Here is a 17,688-nt window from a genome sequence, read left to right on the forward strand (position 1 = left end):
AGACCTGTGAATATGTTACTTGACATGGCAAAAAAGACTTTGCAGATGTGATTAAACCGAGGGCTATGAAATGGGGGGATCATACTGGATTATTCAAGTAGGTTCAATATAATCGTAAGCATTCTTAAAATTGGAAGAAGGAAGCAGGAGAGGTCCAAGTGATGAGATGTGAAATGAACTCAACCCACTGTTGCTGGGTTTGAAGATGGAGGAAGAGAGCAAAGGAGTGCAGGCGGCCTCTGAAAGCTGAGAAAGGTAAGGAAGCAGATTCTCCCTTAAAGACTCCAAAAGGAACGCAGTCCTGCCTATACCTTGAATTTAGCCCCATGACCTCCAGAACTGCAAGATAATAAATCTGTGTTGTTTTAAGCACTGAGATTCTGGTTATTTGCTACAGCAGCAAGAGGAAACTAATACATGGGGCTATAGACAGCTGGAAAGAAATGGATGATTTTAGCAATCTGTTTTAGGGGGAACAAAATGACTGAGGCAGGAGAATGAGTTGAAATTGAATTAACAACGTTGTTAACAGCAAGAGCTGTGTCTGGACGCAGACGTGTCATTAAATATATGTTTATGGCCAAATACTACGCTAGAATAGTGCTCATAGTAACGTTTAGGACACCGACTGGGTTACGTTTCGATCTATTTTTATCTACCTCCCTACTTGCCACTGATTATTAGATTAAGACTTATTCCCTTATTGTAATTAATGTAAGCATTAATTCCCTTATCAATACTTATCCATCCCACAGAAAAGAAACTACTTGAACTACTTAGCCAAAAGTGTTTTACACATGTAAATAGTGATAGACTATATACCAATTTAACTGTAAATACAAAATTTATGCACCATACAATACCGAAAATCTGACAGAAAATGTTTAATTATAGAAACTACTTTTTTTGCTTTAAATGTGCAAAATGTAGGTTTCTGAGGTAAAAATGACACTTTATGTCAGAAAACCCGGGTACTCGTGTCTTGGGTCTTTTCCTTGCTATGCGAACTTGGAAAAGTTCTCTCACCTTTGCGTATCAGATTCCCTTTCGTTTTATATTTAAGAGGGTTGTACAACATCTCTACAATCTTTTTCTATCTCTAAAGAAATGCACTCTCTTTTTTGTGGAGCCACAACTATTCTTAGAAAAACAAATAGCCTTAACTCTGTTTTCAACTCCTTTCAAAAATCAACTTGACCTGCTGGAGGGTCTACCTTCCAGGGAGAACAAAGTAATTCAAGCATATCATCTCATTAATTTTCAAGACAGGAGAAAGAAAATATTTCTGTTTGGAAAAAAAGGAGAAAGAAAAAGAAAGAAATTGATAGCATATTAAATAAATTGCCACTGTTATGTTGGCAGAGCCAGGACCAGAAAACAGAGTTTTTCAAACTCAGGACTGCACTCTGCCTTTTCAACAGAAGGGTCTATCAGGTAATGAACTACCCTTAAAGGGAATGGGTAGGAGTATGGGATCAAAAGCTAGTATTTATGTACTTTCCCCTTCACGCCACACGGTCAACGGATAAAGGTAACGTGAAGGGGCAGACTGTAGGGTCTGGAGATCAAATAGCTATTCTCTCCCTAGAGGCCTTATTGGTTTTAGCACTGCCTCAGGGAACCTAGAGAGAAAAGTATGTTCTAGCCAGCTCTGGACAATGGCTGATCTCAGACAAGCTCAGGCGAAGTTACATAATACTATTTTCAATAATGTGCCAGGAAAAATAAAGGACACTGTCTATATCTAGGCACAGCTCCTGTCAAAAACAAGTTTAAGTCAAATGCACTCTGCTGCCTCTGTTATTTTGTTTCCCGAAAAGGAGATTGCTAAAATCACCAGAGGATTTCTTTCTAGCTATCTGGAGCTCGTATCTATGTCAGCTATGCCATGCTGTGCTGGTAAAGGAAAACGTCTCCACCTTTGGAAGAATTTATTGCATTATCTACCCGGTAAGGGTAGGAAGTGAGGGAGGAGGACACGTTCCCTTTCCCTCAATGGCAGATTAAGGCCTTGAGCTCTCAGAGGAGACCCATAATAGGGCTGCCTGAGGGTCACAAAGCTTGAGATTGCCATAGCTAAAACCCAAAGCCAGGCACAGAAACTACAATCCAAAGGAAGAGTAGAGCTTCCTTCCAGGAAAAAGAAAAGGTATTACTCTTTTTCTATTCATTTTAATCTAAAATGAAGCAATGGCAGAAAGAAAAGTATTAGGAGACAGGAAGTCAAAATATCACACAACACTGATAACCAAAAGGAAAACTTTGTTGTCTGACTGTATATTTTTAAAAAGCATCCACATCGCTAAGGCTGTGAATTATTTCATGGGTCCATGTCCCTAGTCCCATGTAACCCATGACCCAACTGTGGTTCAGGAGCCTTTGGAAATTTTACATAATCTTTCAACACTTTCCATGCAACTGCATTTGTTGGGAAGATGAAAAGGGGGAAAAACTGAAGGACTGGAAAAGGAGAGAAGAGAAAACTTTTTAAAGAAAAACTTACTTTTATCAGTTTCCAGGTTCCCAATTCATTTATAGCACTTAACCTATTAATGGTATGCACTTCCAAAATACAGCAGAAATGCCTTGGCCTTAGGGTCAACATCATGGGTAGTAGGTAAAAAGTCCTAAGGGAGTTCACAACCCAGGGAAGGAGACAGACAGGCATATGGTTAAATGCACAGACTGAGCTGAACTCCCTGGGTGTGAGCCCTGCATCCATGCTTATTAGCTCTGTGACCCTGGACAACTTACTTAAACTTTTCTGTGCCTCGATGTACTCACTTGTAGAATGAGAATAATGATAGTACCTTCTTCATGGGGTTATTATGAGAATAAGATAAATTTGGAATAAGGAATATAGAATTATATCTATGTGTGTGTGTGTGTATATATATATATGAGTTCGAACCTGGCACAAAGTAAATGCTATATGTGTCAGCTATTATAATGACTATTCAAATACAACTAGCACTACTATTGAGACTTTGATCACCACTACCACCACCATTGAAATAAGAGTTGATACTATGGGAGCCATAAGAAAAGAATACCTAATTCTGTTTGGAAGAGGATGGGGTACCTGTCAGTGAAAGTATCACAGAGGAGTTAATAATACCTTTGCTGGGTCTTGAAGGATAAACAGGAGTTGGTTAGGCCAACAACCAGGGAGAAGGCATACCAGCAAGAGGGATGGAAACAGGAGGAAACATATCACCTCCCAATTTTGAGGGAGGGCAACACGTGCTCTAGGCAGGCAGAGAGGAGCCAGTGAAGAAATCTAAACAAGGAAGCGATATGAACATACATATTTACATTCCAGAAAGATCATTATGGCTGTAACGGGAGGGATGGACTAGAGAGGGAAAAGGAGGTGGGAGGTAAAAGAGGTTTAAGACTGGAGGCCAAAAATCAGTTTAGAAGGATATTATAAAGATCTAGGTGACAAACTATGTGGGTCTGAAGTAAGAAGGAGGTAATCAGAATAAAGCAGCAGAGGGAGTGGATTGGAGAAATAATTAGGAAAGAGAAATGGGACTTGGTGACTGACTGAATATGGGGAATGAGAAAGAAAGAAGAGTCCTGGATGATGGCCAACTTTCTGAGTGAATGGCAGTGTCACTAAACAAGGCCAAGACCACAGATGAGGAGGCAGGTTCTGGGGACAGAGATGAGACAGGTTTGGACCCATCGTGTTTACAATACCAGGCAACGGTATTATTGAAATAAGAGTTGGTTTATTCAATGTTGAATAAACACTTGTATTTATGAGTTTTAAAATATTAACAGTGCTTTCAGTGCAGTAGAATTATACTTTTCCATATTTTTCCAAATACTTCACAGTGAGCATAAATTACACAATTGGGTAAGGAAAACTTTAAGATGAATACATGAGTGTCTAAATTTAAATAACAAATAGCTAATAGCCTCTGATCCCGCCAGCCCCAACTTACTGCCAAATATCTAACAGACACAAAAAGTGAGAAAATACAGCACAGGTATGGGAACAGACCTGGCAAAGGTGCTGTTCCCTTCCACTGTCCACCCTTGATACCTCTCTTGTGTTCATATCAAGTCAGAACTTACAAATATTGCTATATACTGGGAAGCCTGTGTGCCAGACTCTGGGTACATGGTATATTCATTTCTTATTACTGCTGTGACAAATAACTACAATCTTAACAGCTTTAAACAACACAAATTGACTATCTTAATGTTTTGGAGGTCAGAAGTCTAGAATCAAGGTATTGGCAGGGCTTGAGGGGAGAATTTGTTTCTTTGTCTTTTCCAGCTTCTAGAGGCCACCTGCATTCTACGGCTCATGACACCTTCCTCCACCTTCAAACAGCATGGCTCCAAACTCTCCCTCCATCATCACATCTCCCTTTTCTGACTCTGAATCCACCTGCATCCCTTTTATGAGGACCCTTGTGATTACACCGGGCTCTCCTGGATAATCCAGGCTAATTTCCCCACCTCAAGGTCCTTAACTTAATCACATCTGCAAAGTCTGTTTTTGCCACATACAGTATCAGTCACAGGTTCTGCAGACTAATATGTAGACATCTTTGGAGGGCCACTGTTAAGTCTACCACAGGTAGTATTTTCCACACTTCTTCACTATAAAGGTACTAGTTTTCCTTTCCATACTCTTTCCTTTGGAAAGCAAATCATTAAGTCCACACTCAAGGGGGGAGATAGATGAAGTTCCATCTGTCGAATGGGGGAAATATATACATACAAACACACACATTCGTACATATATAAAATTCGGAATTGTTCTGCAAGGAAGAATTGTCTCTTCTCCCTCATCTATTTATTTCAATCATTTATTTCTATCAGTATTGGCTCATGGGTAAAACTCCGAGGAAGGGGTTGGATTAGTACCCAAGAGCACATACAGGGGCAATGGTCAATTCATTCAGTAGGCAAATGCCTACTGAGCAACTAATATGTACAAGACATGGTGGTAGGTGCTAAAATTAAAGTACACACTGCTATATTTAAAATAGATAACCAACAAAGACCTACTACATAGCACAGGAAACAGTGCTCAATATTCTGTAATAATCTAAATGGGAAAAGAATTTGAAAAAGAAAAGATACATGTATATGTATAACTGAATCACTTTGCTGTACACCTGAAACTAACACAACATTGTTAACCAGCTCCACTCCAATATAAAATAAAAATTAAAAAAATAAAATAAAATAAACAAGGTCAGGAATCTTGGCTGGGGAAAAAGATAATCAAGATGGACAAGATCCCTGACCTCCTAGAGCTTCTATTTTAGCAAAAAGGGATAGATAATAAACAAAGAAGGAAAATATCTAATAGTGGTAGTGACGAGTCATGCAGAGAATGAAACTGGGGGGTGTGTGTGTGACACTAAACAAGTGACCACTTTAGAGTGGGTAGTCAAAGAAAACCTTTAAGTGGACATTTAAGTGGAGATCTGAAAAGAAGAACCAGTCACACAAAGACCATGGGGAAGAACGTTTCAGACAAAGGGAACAGCCAGTACAAAGGCCATTCAAGGAATCTTTCTTCCTTTGAGAATAAACAAACAGAAAAACAACTAGCATGGGAGCAATGAAAATGTATTGAAAAACAAGGACAAGGAGATTTGTCACTATAAAGACTCAGAGAAAGAGCAGAACTCTGCAAATGCTTTCATATAGGAGTCAGAAAACAATGTTGAAAGCCTTTGGCACATTCAGGAGAATGAGAAAACATGGCCTCAGTAAAGCGGGAAGAGGAAGCCAAATAAGATAACGTGATCAGATGAGGAAAGCAATAAATTGTATTTGCCAACTACCAGGAAACTAAACCAGAGTCACAACCAAAATGTATATCAGAGGGAGTAAAGAGAGAGTCTGATACAGTATAAAATAAATTAAGTAAAAGGAAAAAAGATAACAAATATTAAAGTGAGGAGAGAAAACATGATAGATATGGAAGACACTAAAACAAATAACACCCCAAAAGTGGATCCAACCTAAATATTTAAGAAATCATTTATACCGTGAAAGAGTTTATACTTTGCAGCTATTATATCTACTAGAAGTTTTTATTAACATGTGAAAATGTTCATGATACAACTAAGAAGAACAGCAGGATACAGACATGATATACAGTGTAATAAAACAGTAAGTGCTTCCATTTATTGAGAACTTATCATGTACCAGGAATGTGACTACTTTACAAAATTTTATTTTATTCTCAGAACAATCCCAAACGATGATACTCTTTTATTTTATAGATGAGGAAACAGACTCAGAGAGGTTAAGAAACTTTCCAAAGTTCACACAGCAAGAAGCAAAGCTTGATCTGAACCTGTATTTGGAAGACTTCAAAGCCTCTGCTCTTAAGTACAACACTAGAATCATATCATGTTCAATAATTACAACTACAGTTACATTTCAAAATGCACCAAAAGACTAGAGTGAAAATGCAATAAGGGGTTACCAGAGTTACTTTCGGTGATTATTTTCCCTGCATATCTGTATATAATTTGTTATTTTTAACTGTTCTATAATAAATATGTATTACTCGTAAAGTCAAAACAAATGAACAAACTGGTAGAGAGAGGAATACAGCACTTTTTAGTTGGGGACTCATGAAAAAGATTTAAATGTTAAATACATAGAAATGTTAAGGTCTTCACATATAGTTTGGGATTCAACTAATGGCAGTAGATGAGATGTCCCAGAAAGAATGTGTAGAACATGTACAGAATTTTGAACAGGAACATTTAAGACACAGAAAGGGGAATCAGGGTAGTAATTCCTCTCCCCAGAAGCAGGAACACTTTCTATGGCCTGGAAAATTCTCTAGAAAGATCAAACAGGCAACATTACTAACAAGTTTACGTCCTTTGTATAAAGACATGCAACTGTTCGGTAAGAGGAACAAATATGCTGATAAACGTGCACCTACAGCAACGTATTATGACAATTATAGTGGGTAACCAAGACTTACAGAATTTCTGGGCCAAAATAAAAGTCCACTGTATAAAATTTAACTGGCCTCAGAAATTCGTGCATTACCCTCATATTATAATGCTTATAGGCATCTTCTAGCCTAAGATTTAACCTTATTATAATCACTGACTCAATTTAGCAAAGGTAAAACTAGATCTTCATAAATTTTTAATCTTGAAAGAGCATAAATAACCATACCTTCATGGAAGTTTATAAAGTCAAATTGTGAAAACAGTAATAAAAAGGACATCTTCAATGACTGAGCATCCTCAAGGTTAATCAAAGATGTGTTTATTTATCACCTACTGTGTGCTTAGGTTTAAAGATATAATTCCAGACTTTTAAAACTAAGAGGAAGGTCGGGATCTTCCAATCCTTAAATGTTACAGGTGAGGTCAGCGCTTGACAAACAGTAAAGGCTCAATATTTTAAAATATCAAATGACCTGAAAAGCCCTGTGTTCCCTTGGCATCATATACTATTAAGAAATGATTATATAGTAAGCCAGTGAAAGAAGTCAGAGCTTATTCCTAGAATCTGTAGTAAATTTCATTAGTCTATTTTACAACTTAAAGATTGTCGCTTAATATTCAATTGCTTAACTATTAGTAAGAGTTGACTGTGGGAAACAAAACGACCCTAAACAATTTAACCAAATGAAATCATCGGCAACAAATAATTATTGATAAATGTTATAACTTCTCTAAATATTTAATGAATGCCTATTATGTACAAAATCCTGCATTATATGCAATGTGATATAAATATACATTAGATACAGGTAGTCACGCTCTGAAAGAGCTCTCTTAATGATGCTGTAAGGAAAGATGCTCAAATTAACTTCAACGCAGAGCCAAATGTGATAAAATTCACTACAGGGAAGAAAACCAGTTCAGAGGCAAAAGAGACCCTCCTGATCATCTGCTTGGATTGATCAGGGAAGGTTGATACATAGGGCACTGAATTTGATCTGGGTCTTGGAGAACAGGTAGGATTTCAATAGTCAGGGACAGGAAAGGGCAATCTGGACCACATTATCAGATAATCCATTTTAAAAGATCATGCTGACTAGAGTGTGAAGAATCTAGTTGAACGCCAAGTATTGTTAAAGTTACCCCTAAGTATTTCACAACTCCCTCCCCTCCCCTCTTCCTCATTTCCACTGCCATCACCTCTGTTCAGACTCTCCTCATTTCTTATTTTGACTACTACAATAGCCACCAAACTGGCAGGGAACCACGTATTATCATTCACTGCCATATCCCTAACACCGTGCACAGTAAGTGGTGCATAATATTTGTTAAAGGGATGAAAATCCAATTATACAGTGTTTGGCACTCTTTTTCCTTACTGCAAACATCAGACAATATTATATACTGTGTTTTATTTATCAAAGAGTACTTTTAGAAAACTGGAACACTGTTAGAGCTTTACATGTCACTGCAGAAATCCTTATTACGGCTAGGAACCCCATCAGTACACACCACCACCATAACACCAACTGGGTGACTCTTAACCAAATGTCTCCCTGACATTACTGTAATGTGTACATGAGGACGATACTCACACTTGCTGTTTGCAACAAGGCAAGACACATATGGCTGACCTCTCCCTGTACTAAATGAATCACTGGAATAAAAGTCCTAATAGGGTAGAACATATGCTGAATGGTAGATTGCAAGACTAAAACCATCTAAGACTAATAACAGGTTGATGCTATTCTGCACTGCTACCCTCCACCCTTAATTCTTTATCTTCCTACCTTGTTTACTAATTTTCGACGTTAACTTTCTGCAATAGAACAAAGATTCATCACTTTTAATATTCATCATCATAGTTTAGCACCTGAAAATGTTTAGCACTTAGCAATTACACAATAAATGTTTGTTGAATTATAAATAGAAAAATTAGATTTTTTTGACCAGCGATTACTACATGGCAGACATTGTATTAAGCAATGGGGATACATTTCTTTCATACATTCATTATCTTATTGAATAATCACCTTGACAAAATTTTAAATTTCCCATTAAATTCGTGTTAAATCTATATAACAATTTGGGAAGAGCTCTTTCCAAAATTTAGCCTTTTTTTTTTTTGCGGTACGCAGGCCTCTCACTGTTGTGGCCTCTCCCGTTGCGGAGCACAGGCTCCGGACGCGCAGGCTCAGCGGCCATGGCTCACGGGCCCAGCTGCTCCGCGGCATGTGGGATCTTCCCGCACCGGGACACGAACCCGCGTCCCTTACATCAGCAGGCGGACTCTCAACCACTGTGCCACCAGGGAAGCCCCAAAATTTAGCCTTTTAATCGAGGACCATCGCATGTCTCTCCATTTTTTTTTTTTTTGTCTCTCCATTTTAAAAAAATATCTTCTTTCCTATCTCTCAGTTGAATTTTTAAATTTTCTTTATATAGGTCCTAGAAATTTTTGTTGGGGTTATTACTAAATATTTACATTTTATGGCTTTTGTAAATGGAATATTTTCCATTATATATTTTAAATGACTATTTGTAATATAGATTAAAGGTACTGGTTTTTATTTTTATCTTATATCCAACTATATTTAGAACTTATATTAAAACTGTCAATTAAGAACTTGTTTTTATGTCTTAGCTTTTGCAGGCACATGAGTCTATCTTCTAAAACTTGATCATTTTTTTGTCTCCTCCTTCCTGTTAAGTATGCCTCTTTATTGACACTGGCCATAGTTTATAGATACATATTTTAATGTGGTGATTAGAGGGCATCTTTGTTTTGTTGCTGCTTAAGGAACAACTCTTACATTTATCATTAAGTGCGATGCTTGTTTCTTGGTTTCAGAGAGATAATTATTTTTCTTGTTAAGAGTGCAACTTTCTATCACTAATTCTTTATTCTTATGGGCAATGAATTTTTTTCAAACACCTTCAGCATTTACCGTACCTTTTATTTCTTATGAGATCTATTGACAGGATGCGTCGTATGAGTAGCTTTCATGGTATTAAGGAATCCACACTCTGGGGTAAAACTTTCCTAGTCACAAAGGGTTAATACTTTTCATACATTCCTAAATGTGTTTGGTTTGTATTTTATTTAGAATATGAAACTGACCCATAATTTGTGTATACAAACAGTTCGTAAGTTCATTTATTTAAGTTGCTGGTCAAGAATGCACTTATAATGTGAGGGCTAAAACCATAAACCATCAGGAAGAAAGCCTGAAATTTGGGAGGGTAAAGATTTCTTAGAAAGATGCAAAACTTACTGAGCATAAAAGAAAAAAAATGATAAATTGAACTTCATCAAAATGAAACAAAAATAAAACTGCTCACCAAAAGACACAAACAAGAAAATGGGATGGCCAGCTACAGATTGGAAGAAAATATTCATAAGACATACATCTAAATATCAAGAAAAAATTTAAAAACTCTTAAAACTCAAAGAGAAAAAAAACCCAATTTTTTAAATGGGCAAAAGATTTGAACAGATACTTCTAAAACACAAATAGTTAATAAACACGTGAGGAAAATGCAAAGTGAAAACCATAGTGGGAAACACCTACATACCCAAGAGAATAGCTAAAATTAAATACCAAGAGCTTGTGAGGATTCTCACTTATTACTGGTCAGAAAAGAAAATGGTAAAAAGTGCTTGGCAGTTTCTACGAATGTTAAATAAATTAAATAAATATATGTATACATCTCCTATGACCCACCAATTCTACTTCTAGGTATATATCCAAAGGAAATGAGTGTATATGGCCACAAAAAGATTTGTTAAAAAATGTCAACAACAGCTTAATTCATAAGAGCCAAATAATGGGTATAACTTAAGTGACTCTCAACAAGAAATGGATAAACAAACTGTGGCATAGTTAAACAATGGAACACTACAGAGCAATAAAAAAAGAAGAAACTACAGATACCTGCAAGGATGGTGGATTTCAAAAACATTATTTTGAACAACAGAAGCCACACGCAAAAGAACACACAGTGTTTGACTCCATTTACATGAAGTTCGAGAACAAGCAACACTAACCTAAAATATGTAAGTCAGTAGGAAGGGAGGGGACATGAACTGGAAAGGGGAACGAGGGAATTCTCTGGAGGGATGGCATTGTTTTCTATCTTGACCTGGGTTGTGGTTACCTGGATGTCTGCATGTATAAAAATCAAGATGTATATTTAAATGTTTGTGTATTTTACTATATGCAATTATATCTCAATAATAATAATGGAAACAAATTCAATTATGCTATAACCACCACAGTTATCAACTTGAGCTTAGGAAATCCTGCCATCCTACTAGTTCCTCTTCCAAATGTGTGATATAGAATCCCTGCTTCAGCAGTGCTTGAACTCTACAGACTCAGTTTACCATTAGGTATTCGGCACAACGTCCCCCGTCCAACTGGCCCAGCAATCTACTCTTCTATCTTTTCACCCAACATGGCAACACGTGATTCCTGCCGTGATTTCCTGGCTCTCGGTATCTCTGAACAAGTCTACCTTACAGCCCCTTGCCCACATTCCAACAAGCATGTACCTTTCATTCAATATTTCCTTGATGGGAATATTATGTACAATTCCTACCATGGTATCTTTCAAATAACAATAACGTTATATGTGTCCCCTTTATACTTCAGCCTTTCCCCACTTTCCATATTCTTTGAAGACACACCTATTTTTAAAGTACTTTAGAATTTAGTAACACAAATATTGTATTTTCAAAATAGTTAAAATCCCACATTTATATTTCAACACAAGCACTGATATACCGTGAATTACTTGCCAAGCTCTCTCTCTCCACACAAACACACACACCCAATAGACCCGTTTTTAACCCTCAAAACAACCTTGAGATATAGGTATTATTATTATCCCCAATTCACAGACGAGAAAGTTAAGGCCCAGAGCAATTAAAAAACTTAACCGGGCTTCCCTGGTGGCACAGTGGTTGAGAGTCCGCCTGCCGATGCAGGGGACACGGGTTCGTGCCCCGGTCCAGGAAGATCCCACATGCCGCGGAGTGGCTGGGCCCGTGCGCCGCAACTACCGAGCCTGCGCTCTAGAGCCCACGCGCCACAGCTACTGAAGCCCGTGCGCCTGGAGCCCATGCTCTGCAACAAGAAAAGCCAGCGCACTGCAACAAAGAGTAGCCCCCGCTAGCCACAATTAGAGAGGGCCCGCTTGTAGCAACAAAGACCCAACACAGCCAAAAATAATAAATAAATAAATAAATTTATAAAAACAAAACAAAAAAAACTTAACCAAGACTACACTAGTAACTGTCAGAACCATGATACAGACAACTCCAGCGTATTATTTCAAATATTTCACCCAAACCATACAATTAAACTATTGGGAATAAGGGATACTCTTTCACTGCTGCAAAGTAAAGTCTATGTTTCTTTAAACCACGAATTTAAAATCCTAAATTGACAGAGGAAGCTCTCAACTTCTCAGAACTCCCTAAAAAAGTTTTAACTGGAATTTTAAATAACAGAAAGGTACACACAATCACAGGGCAATGCTATTTAAAAAAATACTTCGTTGAGACATCTATTCGTAAGCAACAGATACCAGTATTTATTCATTGGTATGCTTTAAAACTAAAAATTCAAATCAATAGCTCCACTGACTGAATTCCAGGTGTTCACAATGTACACCGATTTTGATTTCTGATTATATTTTCTATGTTTTTCATTAGCTCAGAACACACAGTTATTAACATGTTCTTCATTCCATTTCTTTGTCACCCAGGCATTCTTTTATTCACTCATATAGCAAATACTTTTATTTTATGCCAGGTATTCAACAAATATTTATTGAGCACCAACTATGTTAGGTAAATAAATAAGCAGAAGAGACATTATATAACTTATAAGGTAAATTGCTTCCATAAATATACCGGTTACGGAGTATTGCAGCAACTGATTCCCCTCTATGCAGATGATCCATCACCTCTAAAAGCTGGAGAATGACCTGTTCAGGAGGAAAAGAAGTCAATATTTACTATGAAAATCAACACTAGAATTTTCACATTATGCTACCTTTGTAATATTTTACATATTTTGCGATAGGCAAAATGTATGTCCATGTACCTAATATCTATATTACAGCTTATGAAAATCAAGAAACTGAATCTGCAATAGTCCAAATACCTATGAAATTCAACACTGAAATCATTAAAGAGTACTGACTAATTTCATGTGAAATCATTAGCCAACAATGATCTATGGAAAAACCACCGTGTATAAAGGAAGATGGATTAAATGAGAGTCAGAAGACCTGGGGTGTATGTGTGAAGTTGGGTGAGACAGAGAAGTTAAGGAGCGAAGAGTTACCAGCGGGACTTGAGGCCTGTGGGGCCCATATGCAGGGCCCACGATTTTCGAAGTGGTTGGTCAAAATTAAGGATAGAAAGATTGTTTAAAGATTTTTAAACCTTAAAGATATAAAATAGGTAACAGAGGTAGGAACATTGTTTTTACGGGAAAGGAGCAGGCGAGGTGGTAGTAAACTATAGTATATATTTGTTTTTAGTAATGTGGATGCTTTGCATTGGCAATAGAGAGTATATTTAATGTATTCTATTAATTTCAAATATATTGGGAAGCAAAAATGTATAATTTACATAAATGTTTCTTGTTAATAAAATCAATTTATTGCATTGGGAAGATAAAAACGTATAGTATCCAGTTTAGTTTGTTCATATAATTGTTTGTTATAAAACTACTTGAAAACCTAAAATAATTAAGCTAGAGGAAAAAAGATTTTCTTCATTGTTCCCTGCCTTCACCTGCCCCTTAATTTAGGGGCAAAAGGAAAAGAAGTAGAAAGGGAAGAAGTACAGTTGACCATGAACAAAACAGGTTTGAACTGTGCAGGTCCACTTACATATTTTTCTCAATAAATATAGTACCTGCATTTCCATTTTACAAATCTTTAAATTAACTAAGTATGGGGAAAAGCTTGTGTTCAATTAGAGATCATAACATGTGGAATCAAAAGAACTAGGGTTTCAGTCCTGATTCTATCCAAACTGTTTCAACTTCCTGCCCTTGGGTGCACGATTTATCAATTCTTTTTTTTTTTAACAGCAGAGATAGCAGTACGAGGATTTTCAGCTGTTTAGGGGTTGGCGCCCCTAACTCCTGTGCTGTTTCAGGGTCAACTGTACTCTGTTTCTTGGGTCTTCAAAACTCTAAAAAAGAAACAAATCAAATGACAACATAGCATTCATAATTATTTGCACAATCGCATTTCTCTGCTTATATTCTCTGTTATTACAAGTAAAGAAACTGAGTAGTCTAAACAAAATAAATTTTTTAAGCACCTCAAAATCAACTGACTTTTGACTTACCTTTTCTAAAAGTGTTTAACCAGTGAGAGAATTCTGAGAGGTTGAGAAATTTTAATTTTGTTTAGGCTACATGATTTTTTAGAAGACGTGCCAAGAGAAAACCAGCTGTATCTAGATTACTATCAGGAATCTGGGAATGTGAAAATAATTAATTCATGAAACTTTTTACCAACTACATCTAGGGTAGAACATACAGGTCCCAAAATTAGGTATGCAAACTTTCACTTAATCCCATCGTTTTAAGCAATCCACTTGCTGCACCTGGATCTCTGAGTCTGGGGCTCTCCTGTCAAATTCTCCACATAATAAACCTCTGATCTCCAGAGGAGCAGAGAGGGGGTGATGGTACAGGAGACTTCAGCGACTTATTTTAGACTTTCAAAGAACAGCCCATGCTTTCAATCACATGACTCATTCCTGCCTTCTACAGACCAGGTGCCTCCAAGTCTTGAAATATTAGGAATTCTATGGGAAGAATGAGTTGCTTTCTCTCGAAAGTTCACATAGGGGAAGATATTGGAGTTGTAACTTCCTTTGCTCTAAGTAAAAAAATAGTTCCAACCTTACATCTGTCAGTGTTTCCATTCCTGTTCTCTTTGTCCTTTTGAATTTTTCCATTTCTTTATTCTCATTTTAATGGAGTTAGGAAGAGAGAGGAAGTAAGTGCATGTGATCAACTTATGCAGGATATAAATGAAACCAACCATTTTTAACCATGGAGTTTGTATGATCAAACTTATGTATTAGAAAATTAACACTGCCTGCAATGTGGTGGTGGATCAGAGAGAGAGACCAGAAGTATGGAGACCAATAAGAACTACTTCCAAAATCAAAGCATGAGATGAGAGCACAGACAAGGACTATGAGGGCAGGCAGGAAGATCTAGGACTTATGACAGATCACTGGCAGATTTTAAAGGGATAAGGGGACATAGCAAAGACAAAATCTATTTAAGTAACAAGGGGAAATGGTGATGATATCAAGTGAGGTAGGGTATAGAAAGGAGGAAAAACACTAAAAACAACAATGGTTTGTATAGACATATAGAAGTAACCCAGGGCCCAACATATAGTATCTAACAGAAAATTGGAAATATAGGTCTAGATTTAGGTTGGAAGTAGAAAGGAAAACACAGGAATATTTAGCCAGTTAAGTGATGAGACTGGAAAATATTACTCATGCCAGGAGAAAGTGCAAACTCAATGAACACTTTTGTGCAATAAACAGAGGAAGACAAGCTAGCAAAGAAAAGAGACAATAGGTAGGAGGGAAACTAAGAGAATTGTGAAAAGAAGAAGGATAGTTCAGAAGAACAGTGGTTAGAGGGTATTCAACTGTTTCATGTTCTGCCCAAAGTAAGATACAGCTAAATGATTTGACAGCTATAAAGTCCACGATGACCTTTTTTCAAGAGTAGTTCGATGAGTGGGGAGAATCCCACTGCAGTGTTTGAAAAATAAAACAGAAATAAATAAATTCTTTTAATAACTCGTGAGGAATTTAAATACATCAGGGAATTACTCTACAGTGAAGGTAGTCTCCAAACGAGTAAGAGAAATAGAGATGATTAAACGATTGGGGGACGATCAGGTAGTCACTTAGAAAAATAAATAGGTTGTACGCTACTTCACTTCATACACTAAATAAATTCCAGAAGGACCAAAGATTTAAAGGTAAGAAAGGAAGCTTTGAAGCAGTACTAAAGAAAACCCTAGTGAAATTATTTATAATGATTCAGTGGAGAAGGTACGCAGCAGCCAGAACCCAGGAACCATAAAGGAAAAAACTGTTAAATCTGATTGTAGCAAAAAATTAGAACTCTGTACTTCAAAAATACCACAAAGTCAAATGGCATTTGATAAAGCAGGAAAAATAATTCACAATAAGTGGTACTGGGAAAACTGGACAGCTACATGTAAAAGAATGAAATTAGAGCACTCCCTAACACCATACACAAAAATAAACTCAAAATGGGGCTTCCCTGGTGGCGCAGTGGTTGAGAGTCCGCCTGCCGACGCAGGGGACACGGGTTCGTGCCCCGGTCCGGGAAGATCCCACATGCCGCGGAGCGGCTAGGCCCGTGAGCCATGGCCGCCGAGCCTGCGCGTACGGAACCTGTGCTCAGCAATGGGAGAGGCCACAGCAGTGAGAGGCCCACGTACCGCAAATAAGTAAATAAATAAATAAACTCAAAATGGATTAGAGACCTAAATGTAAGACTGGACACTATAAAACTCTTAGAGGAAAACGTAGGAAGAACACTCTTTGGCATAAATCACAGCAAGATCTTTTTTGACCCACCTCCTAGAGTAATGGAAATAAAAACAAAAATAAACAGATGGGACCTAATGAAACTTAAAAGCTTTTGCACAGCAAAGGAAACTACAAAGAAGACAAAAAGACGACCCTCAGAATGGGAGAAAATATTTGCAAACGAATCAACGGACAAAGGATTAAGCTCCAAAATATACAAACAGGTCATGCAGCTCAATATTAAAGAAACAAACAACCCAATCCAAAAATGGGCAGAAGACCTAAATAGACATTTCTCCAAAGAAGACATACAGATGGCCAAGAAGCACATGAAAAGCTGCTCAACATCACTAATTATTAGAGAAATGTAGATCAAAACTACAATGAGGTATCACCTCACACCTGTTAGAATGGGCATCATCAGAAAATCTACAAACAACAAATGCTGGAGAGGGTGGGGAGAAAAGGGAACCCTTTTGCACTGTTGGTGGGAATGTAAATGGATACGGCCACTATTGAGAACAGTATGGAGGTTCCTTAAAAAACTAAGAATAGAATTACCATATGACCCAGCAATCCCACTACTGGACATATACCCAGAGAAAACCATAATTCAAAAAGACACATGCACCTCAATGTTCACTGCAGCACTATTTACAATAGCCAGGTCATGGAAGCAACCTAAATGCCCGTCAACAGACGAATGGATAAAGAAGATGTGGTACATATATACAATGGAATATTACTCAGCCATAAAAAGGAATGTAATTGGGTCATTTGTAGAGATGTGGATGGATCTAGAGACTGTCATACAGAGTGAAGTAAGTCAGAAAGAGAAAAACAAATATCGTATATTAACACATGTATGTGGAGCCAAGAAAAATGGTACAGATGAACTGGTTTGCAGGGCAGAAATAGAGACACAGATGTAGAGAACAAACGTATGGACACCAAGGGGAGAAAGCAGTGGGGGTGGTGGTGGTGGTGGGATGAATTGGGAGATTGGGATTGACATGTATACACTGATGTCTGTCAAATGGATAACTAATAAGAACCTGCTGTATAAAAAAATAAATAAAATTCAAAAAAAATTCACAATACACA

At 37.3% G+C, this 17,688-nt stretch overlaps 1 protein-coding gene across 1 annotated transcript in view; it reads right to left on the bottom strand.

Moving 5' to 3' along the window:
* KLHL13 (kelch like family member 13) overlaps nucleotides 1-17,688 on the bottom strand; it is a 185,815-nt gene that overhangs the window by 99,871 nt on the left and 68,256 nt on the right. Inside the window, exon 2 of the mRNA XM_027089494.1 lies at nucleotides 12,877-12,950. Coding sequence (XP_026945295.1) covers nucleotides 12,877-12,926 — 50 coding nt within the window. The 5' untranslated portion in view covers nucleotides 12,927-12,950. The remainder of the gene's footprint in view (nucleotides 1-12,876; nucleotides 12,951-17,688) is intronic.

Source organism: Aethalodelphis obliquidens, unplaced genomic scaffold (genome assembly GCF_003676395.1).
Source record: "Aethalodelphis obliquidens isolate GAN/ISIS:26980383/991018 unplaced genomic scaffold, ASM367639v1 scaffold66, whole genome shotgun sequence".
In the NCBI taxonomy this organism is placed as follows: Eukaryota; Metazoa; Chordata; class Mammalia; order Artiodactyla; family Delphinidae; genus Aethalodelphis; species Aethalodelphis obliquidens.